Source organism: Anomalospiza imberbis (genome assembly GCF_031753505.1).
Source record: "Anomalospiza imberbis isolate Cuckoo-Finch-1a 21T00152 chromosome W unlocalized genomic scaffold, ASM3175350v1 scaffold_31, whole genome shotgun sequence".
In the NCBI taxonomy this organism is placed as follows: Eukaryota; Metazoa; Chordata; class Aves; order Passeriformes; family Viduidae; genus Anomalospiza; species Anomalospiza imberbis.
In genome coordinates, this window is record NW_027099315.1 from 675,302 (window position 1) to 687,917 (window position 12,616).

The window sequence follows — 12,616 nt, forward strand, 5'->3', positions numbered from 1 at the left end:
CTCGACTTAGACTTCAAGGCGCCTGGGATTAACAGGAATTCCTCAACAAGTACTGGACGAATTTCTTGTTTTAAATAAAAAATATGCATATTCATGAAGTGCTTTGTGTATGTAACAGGTTACCCCTCTTAAGGAGGGAATTCTCTTTTATCGGGGTCCTTCTCCTGGCTCACTCTTGTCCAGAAAGAGGTACCCAGCCCGGGCTGTAACTTTTTGCTGTTATTGTCTCTTTAATTGTCCTAACTCTAATTGTTTAATCTTTATTACTATACTTGTATTAATTTTTTCCATTTTATTTTTATTAAACTTTTATAAATTTTTAAAATAAGTGACTGGCGTTTATTACATTTGGGAAAAATTGGGCCCGAATATTTTGGGAGAAAAAAATCACCAAAAAAACCCCCCACAAAACCCCTCAATTTTTGTTTATACCAGGTAAACTTCTTTCAGGAGTGGAGCCCTGCAGCACTGGAATGGGATCCCACCAGCCTGAGCCCTGCACATTAAATACTAAGCACCAGGAATGCCCCTGGTTGGGTGGGGGACATCAGCCAGCCCCAGCCTGCCTAAGCTGCTCCAAGTGACAACCATGAAGAGAGCAAAACATTCAAGTTAATGGAAACAAGTCTTTTTTAAGTAACTTGTAATATCAGAAAAATAAAACTCTTATATTTCTCTTTACAACAAATATATATCATCAGTGCTTTGGCCATCATAATTTAAAAGCCCTTTATCATAAAATATATAATTTTTAAACTTTACCAACATTGAATTTATAATCCCTATGACCTCCCTACATATACATAAAAAATAATGTAGTAAAATTAGCAAATACTAAGCTAGATCAATAGTTTATCAGTTTATTCTTAGTTTGTGGTTTATAGAATTGGTACACACACCTTATGTCTGTTGATTCCTTGGCTTATTAGTTGCAGTGTACAATGCAATAAAACAAAATACATGCTCAGTGTACATTTGTTCACATCTACAAGACTGTAGCTAGAGATCAGATTTTAATACTGACATGTAACTATCTTACAAGCAATTATAGCATTAAAGTTATGCAGTCCATAATATGCCTTCAAGGCAACTCCTAGTTGTAAACTTTTATACAAAATGTAACTCTTTAAGTGGAAATAAAAATAAAATTTTCTGCATATTTACTAGTTTAATACACAATTTCTTTTTTTGTTACACTGAGAAAAAGATTGTCTTAGGAAAATACTGCTTTAAAAAGAGAAAAAAATAGATCAGAACTCTACTTTTGTGTCCTTTGTTTGTTTTTGCTGTTTTAATATATGTCAGCACAGATTTGGGAATGTACTGAGGATGAAAAAGCTAGAAACATCCACAGGTTGAAATGTAAGAAGCTCATTCAAGAGACTTTTTTTTTTTTTTTTTGGAAAGACAGTTTTGAAATGAAGTAAACTGATTACAGGGCCACTGTCACAGCTGCTGCCATGAATAATACAAGGCCATTTACACAACTCCCCCCTTTTCCTACTAAAAATATAAATTTATGTGTAAGACATGAATTTAACATAAAAAATGCTTCACATTTTGAACTATATACTCTCTAAAAAGGTAAAGAACAACTTGATCAGACTAATGAACAGAATGTCAGCATCATCACTCTAAGTCAAAGTATGTGCATCCCAAAGCCCTCACTGGATGAAGCTGGATGAAGCCAGCAGACTTTTTCCACATTACACTAACAAAAGCAGTGGGTAAGAATTCACAAATTGAGACATTCCTGATCCTCTGGACATACTGCCCTTATCAAGGACAAAATGGAGGTGCATCTGGCAGCTTCTTTCTTCCCACCTGTTATTTATTATCTGAACCTGCCAAATAACACAATCCTTTTCAATAAATCAAACTATGCTTCAAAAGATATTTGCAATGCTGAAGAATTAGGCATAAGTTGTCACATAAAGCAAAAAATATTTCCTCAAAATTAGTAGAAGATAGCATTGGAAGTGTTGTTTGATATATTGATAATACCACACATCCTCCATAGCAGACAAGTACTTTTGCATTTAGGCAACAAGGTTCATTGCTGCCAACTCATAGAAGCCAAACAATTAACAGAGATCCTTTAGAAAAGCCTGGAAATTTTGAGGTTTTTTTTCAGTTGTGTAATTTATGAAAACTTGCCCTCACTGTGCCATAACATTATACCAGATGCATCTCTGCTAAACATGCCATCTGCTTACACTGAACCAGAAAGAGACCACTTAAGTTTAGTGTTACCATAGCAGCCTTTTGAGAAAGTAAAAATTTATTAATAACTTCAGCCTAATCCCAAGGAAGTCCAATAGTCAGAATTCATTAGAAAGTTTACTAGAGGGTACCATTATATCCATGCCTTTAAGTCTTTAGAAGTCTACATATAATAATACCCCTATAATATCTCTATTTAAGAGTGAATTTGAATTGCCTGAGTAACAGCTGTCTGGCAAACAGGACACAATGGGACTTCCTTTTCACAGATTTTGTTGGCACACTCCAGGCCGAAGAGATTGTGACCACAGGGAACCAGGGCTGCAACAACCTGGTTCTCGAAGCACATCACGCAGTCGAGCTTCTGTCTCGACTCAGGGGGCGAGCTGGACGTGGAGCCACCATTGGAAGATGAATAGCTGTTGGTGCCATTGGAGAATGCAGGGATGTAGATAGGAAAGCCTACTTGGTGGCCAGTGCTAGGTGGGTCACTATTCGCTCTCCCAGCTAGCGGGTGATCCAGGCTTTCTGGAAATGTGGGTGACAGGCAAGGAGTAGATGGCTGTCTCCCTCGGCATTGAGGCTTGGTATTAATAGCAGGGTCACTACCAAAGCCAGGGAGAGGGTTTACAGGTTCAAAAGGAGTCCAAATGGTTTGGGAAGGCATTAATAAGGAGTCATACACAGGAGAGTCAACCGCGAGGTCTTCCGTGCCCACTGAAGGCAACGTTTCTCCAAACCAAAAGTTGCTTGTGCTGAACGGACTTGTTGGACTGAAGTCAGCCAATCTATTGCTTCCAAAACAGGAATCTGTGGAACTACTTCCCAAGGAGCTGGAGCTGTCATTCCTATAATTAGAAATCATTCTGGTGCAACTAAGAGGGACAGGATTAGAAGCAAGCCATGCAGACCTGAGAGTGCCTCCTTCAAAACTCACATCTGTACCATTGTAGTGGAAATCATTCTCTTTATTCAGCTTGATGTAGTTCCCAGTACGCATGGCTATATGCATTTCTATCTCCTCACGTGCACAATTGACATTTTCAGGCATTCCTGTGACTTTGAAGACTGGCTCCTTGTCCCTGCTGGGGGTGACTATGTAGGTATGGGTCTGCTGCTGAATTCTTTTGATTGTAGCTCCTTTTGGTCCAACCACCAGCCCAACTACACGGTAAGGCACCCAGACTTGGACTGTCATCTGACCTGGCAGGTTAGGGGTACATGGCAGGCCTCCCAGGGCAGGACCACTCTTGTTGTGTGATGCTCTGATCATGGAGAAGTGTTCAGCAGCTGAGAGAATTTCCATTTTAACCATGGCTACATCCCCCTTTCGCCCAATGACAACAAAGATGGGTTCTTCTCCACGAACAGGGGTCTTAATGTAATTATTTGTCTTGGCCCTTAGTGCTTTTATTTTGCAACCTGTTTAAAGGAAACATATACAAGTTTACCAAGACATCCAAGTTTAGAAAGACACAAGAAAGCCATCTAAGCTGAGATTTTCAAGAAACCATAGGGTGAAACTAGAAGCAACTGTTTGCATCTCAGCAAGCCACATCAGCAAAACCAGTAACAACTTATACCTATTATTTGCAAACATGCCTCTGATACTTATAGCCACAAACTATTTTAGCAATGTTTATTGGGCTGGTTTAGCCCAGCAACTGCTCAATTGCTATTAGATGGTGAATAAACATGAATGACTTTTTCCTCTGTCAACTACCTTTGTGATTATCCCATACATACTGGTAGGTTTAAATTTTTTCCATTGATTTGGTATACTTCAGTGTCCTAGGGTGACGTTATGGTGCTTGTATCCCCAATAATGTGTTCTGTTTATGTTTGATATTATGTTCTGTGCCTTCAGGACTGGCTCAGAAAAGTGAAGGTTTGTTTTGTCTTGTTATCAGCTGGCTCACCTCCCCCCATGGTCGGTGTCTAGGAGAGGCTAGGGCTTGCTTGCTTTCGCTTTGCTCTCGCTCCTGCTTTTTGCTTTTGCCCTTGCTTTTGCTTATTAGTTAGTTTAGCTATGCAGTCCAATTTTTTCCCTGGACTGTTTTTCTTTCCCTTTCCTGAATACCATTCAAACCTGCTCTAGACTGGGACCTGGGAAACACCGAGAAACACCAAGAGCCTGCATTTTGTGACCTGCAGCAGCCATCCCCAGCGCTGGAGACCGATAACTGGGCGACCACTCCCAGGAGAGACTTTCTGAATTTGTCATCTCTTCAGAGTGGTGAAAGAGTTTTTGTCACCTGGTGTTGTTCATTTTTTGTGCTGGGGAGTGCTTTGCCTGTTAAATGAACAGGTTTTTTCCACTACTCGCTGAGGAAATTCTTCCTGAACCAGGTGGGGGGGAGGGCCCGTGGGGGTTTGCTTTCTGGGGGCTCCTTCCAGAGGTTTTCTCCCAAATTTGCCCGAAACCAGGACATTCAGTTATTTCTAAGATTTTGCAAAAGGAGTAAAGGTTCACACACAAGTTTGCTGATATATGAGCCTTCTACCAACAAGCATGACCTAAAAGCAAATTAAACATTTACAAGTGAGAGAAGTGTCTGTATTGCAACCTGTGTAGGGTAAAGATAAAATTGATTAACTGAGAACTCTTAATTTGTGTGAAAAATGCATGTTTTATGATTGGCTTTTCGCAAATATTAAATTGAATACTATATGTATTATGTTATATTGATTAGAAGTGCTGTATTAACATTTTAATAGTATGGTATATGTAGTTTTGTAGTTAAAATAGAGCCTATGTATGTGGGGTTTTTTTTTTTTAATAGCTCAAGCAAGAGATGAGATAATGAAGAAACTCTTCATACAGAGATGACAATGATGGGGGCCCATAAAGAATTACTGCCTCCTTATCGGAAAAGACAAACATTCTTCCACCTTCTCTCCGTCTTTATGGAACCACCAGGATTAAGGGGAAGAAGTTGACAAAAACCAGAAAAGTTCTTAATTTGCAAGGAATTTATGCATCATGTATGAGATGTATGAATATGAACAGGCTACTGCTTTTAAAGATTATTCCTTTGTTCATAAGGCATGCTTATTGGGCTTAAGTGCCCGAGAGCATCCGGACGTCCGTAATTCTTTGCTTTTTATTGTCTTGTAATTGTCCTAAATCTAAATTTTCATTACTCTAATTGTATTACTATTTTTATAACCATTTTATTATTATTAAACTTTTAAAATTTTAAAAACCAAGTGATTGGCGTTTATAGCAATTTGCTTCCTTTTGTAATGGGTAAGTCTTTGTTCATCAAACTAGGGAAGAGAAACACCAAGGGTACAGGAAGTCCTCAGGCAAACAGGAGACCGGAGGCATCCGGCCTAACAAGGCAAGTTGCAGAATTGCTCAGATATTGCTTACTTGAGCAGACTGGTGTAACCATATATGTAAAGTTGACTCTCAGGGCACTGCAAAATTGTGAGGATGAGGAGAAGCCTTCCTCCCGACGACCACTGGAGGGCAGAACTACGACCCCCTAGCAACAGGCGGCGCGGACACAGAGTACCCTGGAACCGACACGTCCGCATGAAGCAGAGAAGCAATAAAGACCCAGGGACTGAGGGGGGGAGTTGCGAGCTGTTGGCGGAGCAGGGACTCCCTGGCCGCCCAGCACTGTTTTGCTTGCTGTCGCTTGCTTTAATAAATCAGCCTGATTCAATTGGCATTTTGGTCGATTATTATCACTCCAAACTTATAACACTTTTATCAGTAAGTGTTATTTAAAACTTTACTCTTCCCTTGGGTATGAGGGAGCCACTCCTTGAACTGTCAAGTAGGAGTTCAAGCAATTTGTTGCATGTAAATAAGGCTTACTATGTAATAGTATGTGCCTACGTGGAATTTCTCTCATTCATTAGCTGAGTAAATATAGTCTGAAATAAAAGCAAAAAGTTAATGAAATATTTGTCTTTGATTTTGGGGGACTGAATTATAAAGTTTGCTATGACACAGTGACAACAGGCTCTTTCCCAAGATGCTCAAGGCATTTTGAAATACATACAGAAGCCCCTTTTACCCATGACAGGACCAGAAAAGCAGGCATTGCAAAATGAAGAGACACAAGCAGGTCCATGACATGCAAGACAGTCTACTGGATTCAGACTTAATTGAATTTATCCTATTGTAAACAAATTCAAAAGCATGTCACAGTAAATGCTATTTTATAGTGAATCTCATCTTGAAAAAATTATAAGTAACATTTTCAGATCAAGTGTTTTAAGCATCATTTCACTTGCAGCAATTTATTCACCTTTTCCTTATTTACTTTAAGCATGTCATAATCGTTTGGGTACTCAAAATAGTGCTTTGTTAGTCCTTTGCACCCAAGGTATCACAAGCAATAAATTGTACAGTTCGAAAACCACACAAAGATGCACTTTATTCAGTACTATCTACTAATAAAAAGAAAGTAGCAAACATGCAGATGCTGGTTGGAATAGAGGGGAGGAAGAGCTGCTTCTCGAAGGGCCCCTGCACATAGCAAGGAGAAAGGCTGAACACAACAGCCCTTTGTTTTCATGACACAGCTGGAAAGAAAGTTCATTAATCTTCAATCGCTAGTGAGGGCTCCGAGAGGCCCTACCTCCCCCAGAAAGCACACGGAGGAGCACAGGAGGGCTCCCGGAAGAGAGGGTGTGAGGCACAGACATACCTGTGCAAAGGAGGGGATACAGACCAGAGAGCCAAACATGTCGATCAGCAAGTGTCAGTAGGAGAGAAAAAACCCATAAGCCTCAACCTCCCACTACAGCCCACTGAGAAGGCATTAGTGCTCTACTAGATAAAAAAAAAAAAGGGAAAACAGACATGAGATGCCTTAGAGAGGTGGCAAAGCACATATCCTTTGAAACCATGCCATTTCCCTACATGTACCAGAGAGCAGCATCTCACTGGCAACTTACCTTTACTCCTTCTATCTCTTTGTTTGCATTTCTCCCTGTAGTAAATCTGCTTGCCCACTCCATTCCATGAGAAACAACTGTTCACTTAAAAAAATTTAAAGGTTTATGTGAAAAACTCCAATCACTTGGTTTTTAAAATTTTAAAAGTTTAATAATAATAAAATAGTTATAAAAATAGTAATACAATTAGAGTAATGAAAATTTAGAGTTAGGACCATTACAAGACAATAAAAAGCAAAGAATTACGGACGTCCGGATGCTCTTGGGCACTTAAGCCTGATAAGCATGCCTTGTGAACAAGCAAAGAACTGGCAAAACAGACTCAACTTGTGGATATTAATTGAATTTATTGCTAACAAAATCAGAGCAGGATAATGAGAAGTAAAATAAGACCTTAAAAACACCTTGCCCCCACCCCTCCCTCCTTCCTGGGCTCTTACCTCCTCCCCCAGCATTGCAGGGAGACATGGAATGGGGATTACGGTCACTTCATCATGTCACCAAAAATGTCAGGTGTGGCAGTTTTGGTTGAACCAGGCAGAAACACCAATTAAGTGCAGTGGTTTTGGTTAGCCAATCTGAGTCTCCCGGCCAATGCACCAATGAATGTACTGGGTCTAGTGCTGGCCAAATGCCAGTGCACCCACTAGAATTATTTTCTCATTTTCTGCTGCAAGATAAGGATTAGGAGAGCAAAGCAGGCTCAAAACTTTAAAGGGTATAAAGAAAACTTTAATAACAGAACTAAAAAAAAAATAGTAAGAAATCAGAATAAACCTTCAGGTCACTTCTCCTCCCCTCAGCTCTTCTTTCTTTTCCTACTGACAATGTAAAGAGACAAATTTGGTATTTTTAGTCAGTTTACCACTTTTAAAATAATCTTTCTTCAGTTCACTTAGGGAAAGGCATCTCTCCTGCCATGCCATGGAGACTTTTCCACAATAATCAGTTCTCTCATGGTTTTAATTGTCACGAATAGCAGCCACCCGGAAATCTGCAATTGTGAAGTCCCTCCCATGGTTTGGTAATCTTCCCACAACTACCACCACGGGTCATCTCAGCTTATTGGGTTGCAATTTTAAGGATTAGCTGTTCTAGTCTAGAAACAAAAGTTCTCTTCTTTTATCTCTGGGAACACAGGTTTTCTTCTCCCATCCCTGGGGCCAGGTTTCTCATTTCTCTCATCTGTCTCTTTTCAAGCTTCTCATTAGGTCATAGCTACTTCAACGTCTGCTTGCGTTAACACTGATGCTTCTGCTCACGACTATGGCTATAATGCTACATCCCCCCAATGTATTCCATGAGTTACAGGGGGGAAAAAAGAGTCTGATGTATCAATTATATCTTCACCATAGCCTTACAAGAGAATTTCAGCCCAAAACTAAGGCATCTCCTCATTCTCTTCCCATCTGGGATTTGACTCCTTCACTGACCTTGGTGTCTCCATGTTGTTTTCTTTATGTCTTCACCCTTTCCTTTTTCTCTCACTCGAGAGAGGACTGATGTCTGCAAATTTCATCTGTGCACTAAAAGAGTTAATATCTCACCCAGGCCTGCGGATGGTCATGTGATCTCTGCGGGGGGCGGCCGCTCTGGTTTCGTGGCTGTTTTTCAGCCCCTGCTGCAGCTTTCTGCGTGGCCGGCTTAGCCTGCAGCGCGGCTGAGATTCTACCGCCACCGAGTTCTAACCACAGCCGTCAGACCAGGCCACCTCTACTCGGCTTCGGGTGGAGCCAAGCCGGGCCCCTTTTTGGCTGTGAGCTGCCGAGCCATCCTGCTGGTACCGCGGCAAATCATGCGGCTGAGAACAGAGGTGGCAGCCCAGCGAAGAAAACGCCCCTGAAACTTATCAGGGTTAGTTTAGCAAAACTTAAAAGTTTCAGTGATCTAATAATCACACTCTAACAATAAGAGTCTGTGAAAAGAAAGTTAGCTATGTGCTGGCCAGAGTGGAAAACTACACTGCTTAACTTCTTATGATTAATTAAAACAATTTGAAAGTTAATTAAAGCCATTAAATAGAAAAAATCATTAGGAAAGTTATATAATTTCCAACAAGTACATGTTCCTGCGGCTGCTCAGGGAGAAGAGTCCTTCCCCTGTCTAATGTAAGTCCATCCCACAAGCAACAGTTCTCAATGAACTGTTCCAATGTGGCCCCTTTTTCATGGGGTGCAGTCCTTCAGGCACAACCTGCTCCAGTGTTGATGTCCCCTACAGGATCACAAGTTCTACCAGGAAACCTGCTCTAGTGTGGGCTCCCAGCCCACAGGTCACAGCCTTTTTTTTTAGCATCTACCTGCTTCCATGTGGGTCCATCTTGGAGGGGCTAGCATTGGTTCTGTCTGACATAGGGGAAGTTTCTGGCAGCTTTTTACAGAAGCCACCCCTGCAGCTCCCTGGCTACCAAAACCTGACCATACAAACGCAATACAATGTAGATCAGCATCTTTTGCAAGTATAGAGAAATTACTATCTTCATCTTCCTTAAATCAACTAATTATATTGAAATAGAGATTTTTGGAGTTCACTTGAATTAACAAAATATATTAATTTTAACCTTTTACTTGAGAAACCGCTGCCATGGTACAAAGGGCATAAGAAAATGCAAATCTCTGAAGCTTCTTGCATAAAGGACAATGCCAGAGAAGACCAGGAGATGCAAAGAACCCAGATAAAGGGGCCCCTCTGTCTCCAAGCTTATCAAAACCGACAGACGTACTCTGATAAGCACCAAAGGACCAAAAACGCATGCGCAGAGGAGAAAAGTTCAAAAGTTCAATCATGAGGAAGACCACAATCTTCAGCCTCAGGAGACCACCAGAGACCACCGTGCGGACCATCACAGCAAACCACGCATGCCCAGAAGGGCGGGGACCTATTTAGCATGAGAGGCGAGGACAGGCGGGGCCAGGGGTTGAATATGCATGGAAAAGTTGTGCAATGTATTGCATATGGAACACCTTTGTGAATAAAGATGTGGGTCAGACTGAGGCTCGGGGCATAAGTTTTTGGAGAACTATCTCACTTGTGCCGGGCGCTGACATACATACCCACTTCATAACTACATCGAGTTGTGGAGTCTATTTATTTATTCTGTATATCGCTTCAATATTCAACAGCCAGTTAAAAAATTTAATTGTCAAGAGTTAATTTTTTCTAGCCTATTAATTAAAACAAGGTGTGAGATGAAATTAATTGATCTTAGTTGAAAGGTGATAGTAACTAGTTAGTCTATCTACTGGCTAGACAACAGGTAGTATTTAAAATGGCTTTAATAATCCAGTGAAATGCCACAAATGTTCTGGTTTTAATTTTCTTGCGTAGCCAGCCTGCTTAAGGAGGTTTAACCATTAAACAATTAAGAATAGGTTTTCATTTTCTCTTCCAATGCAGCTTCATCTCTGCTTAGTAAATGGGGCATTTATCTTTTTTGTACTGTATAATCACAAACTGTAGAAATACTTTTAGTCATTTCACAACTGAGAGGAAGCCTTCTGTTTAAATAAAAGAATGCAGCTTGGGAATGAACAGCTCTTCTGAAATATGTCAAGCAGTCATTTTTAATGAAGTACATTATTTTTCCTTCTTTGTTAATCAGGTGTGCAGTGTTATGCTTTGCAGACCAGCAGCTCTTGGCCTTGTAGTACTACCATCCAGTGTTTCAGTCAGGTAACAAAGGATTTGCACATAGTCGCAGGGGTTCTTGCTTTCTGGTTAAAAATTTGTGGCAACCTAGCAATGAAATAAGGGCTGTGCCAGCTTAACAGACTCTCCTTTTAAAGCTGCGTCCATATACAGCTGTTGCAGGCTCATAGAAAACAAATCCCTGCATGTTCCCGTCAGCACACTTGGCAATGCTATGCCATCCCCTGCTGGTCTGGAGGGACTTCCCAGACCTTGTCCTTGCTTTCTAGGCAAGAAATTAGCTATGGCTCTGCTAGCAGCTCATTGTTTGGGGTTGATGTGAGTAATTATTCTGTTGCTGCCTTGTTACTTGGTGTCAGCTTATTATGGTGGTCAGAGCACTAAAGATGGTATTCAGAATGGAAACTGTAATACAATATTGTCTTTCATCAGATAACTGTAAAGATACTGAAAAATATATTCCTGCAAACTATGGCTTTCTCTTTAGTGCTGATGGGCTGTGAGATCTGTGGTTGCTCTGGAGACAAGTTGAAGGATGCCAGACTTGGTCTGGGCTGCTCGTCAGCCCTCCCTCCTGTTTAAGAGATGAGTTGGTGCTAATACAACATCACCCTGCTTGCTGCTCTTCCAGCCTAGGCTGTACTTGTGGCTTCACACGGGATTTGTGTGTTTGAAGAGCTGCAGGAAGTTCTCCATTTTGATCCCCTTAGCTAGTTACTTGTCAGGAGCAGGGAAGGAAAACAAACTAATGTTGTAATTTGATTGTGGTTCACAGGGGCTGCTCACTGAATTTTTACCCACCATGACTTCCAGGCTTCTATTTGAATAAATTTCTTTCAGCTTTTTTTTCCTAAATCCCTTTGTAATTGGGGAGGCAAAATTAAACAGACATGATGGTAAGAAGGTTTAAGTTCCTGTGTGTGCCTGAACCCCAGTTTTGCAGCACTTGGCAAGAGGAATTTGGGTATAAGGTGTGTGTCCCTGCTGTGACAGGTTGCATTTTGCTACTGTTGATAATTGGGAGGATTAAGGACTTCTGTCCCGTGGTGAGAGAAGGGATACCACACAACAAAGGGAACCTCATCTATAAATTGATCCTTGTCCCATTCCCACTGTGTAACATGGAGGTGAATTCAGCAGAAGAAGGAAACTGGGGAAAGGTTACATTTCTCCATGGCTGTGCAGAATAGGAGTCTGGAATGCTTTTTTTGGGGTGGTTCTTGGCTCATGGCAGCAGTTCAGCTGGTGTGGTGTGAAGCAGGTGTGCACAGGGTTCCCACTGCGGTTACTTGGCTCTGCTGGCTTCATTGGGGAGTTTCCTTCATGGATTGAATGGCCTGAGACTGGGTTTGATGTCTCTCATCCTGTTAGTGATGATGAAAGGTGAAAGGGGGAGTGACGGCAGAGCTGGTTGTTGCTGTGTGATGGGTGAGGACTTCAGGTGCTGTGGCTGCTAAACTTAACTCTCATTTCAAGGGGGAAAATTTATTGTCTTCTTATCATCTCTTTTTAATTAGGAAGTATTTGATAATTTCAAATTGGCAGTGTATGAGGTAAACTATTCCTTTAGAGCCACCCTTAAGTTTCTTGAGGAGTATAATGTTCATTGTGTGGTTAAAATGTACAGTCAAATAATCCTCTTAAGGGGAAAAAAACGGGGAGAAGGCTTGAGAAGAATGATACAAATCAGCCAGCACAGGGTGAACACTGCCTACAGACCTTGGCTCAGGCTTGGCTCCTTGTCAGGTGCCTGGGCAAGCAAGCACTAAATCTTTGCCTAAATGAAAGCAAACCAAAAGGTTTTTGTTTTAACTGTCTGTATGTACTT

General features: G+C 41.1%; 1 protein-coding gene across 2 annotated transcripts; it reads right to left on the bottom strand.

Moving 5' to 3' along the window:
• Nucleotides 1-1,179: 1,179 nt before the first annotated feature.
• MEX3C (mex-3 RNA binding family member C) lies at nucleotides 1,180-7,236 on the bottom strand. Of its 2 annotated transcripts, none has more exons than XM_068177628.1 (2): nucleotides 7,141-7,236; nucleotides 1,180-3,645 (listed from the first exon to the last, which is right to left on the bottom strand). In XM_068177628.1, exon 2 carries the CDS (start codon nucleotides 3,536-3,538, stop codon nucleotides 2,420-2,422), a length of 1,119 nt encoding a protein of 372 aa, XP_068033729.1. In that variant the 5' UTR covers nucleotides 3,539-3,645; nucleotides 7,141-7,236; the 3' UTR covers nucleotides 1,180-2,419. The 2 variants fall into 2 exon arrangements, with proteins under 2 accessions (XP_068033729.1, XP_068033728.1); XM_068177627.1 differs by lacking the exon at nucleotides 7,141-7,236 and adding an exon at nucleotides 4,654-4,830 and having other exon boundaries at nucleotides 1,180-4,004.
• Between the last annotated feature and the right edge of the window lie 5,380 nt (nucleotides 7,237-12,616).

Bases quoted from the DNA above. Each gene is read 5' to 3' on its own strand.
- MEX3C (XM_068177628.1), bottom strand. From the start codon at position 3,538: ATGGTTAAAATGGAAATTCTCTCAGCTGCTGAACACTTCTCCATGATC.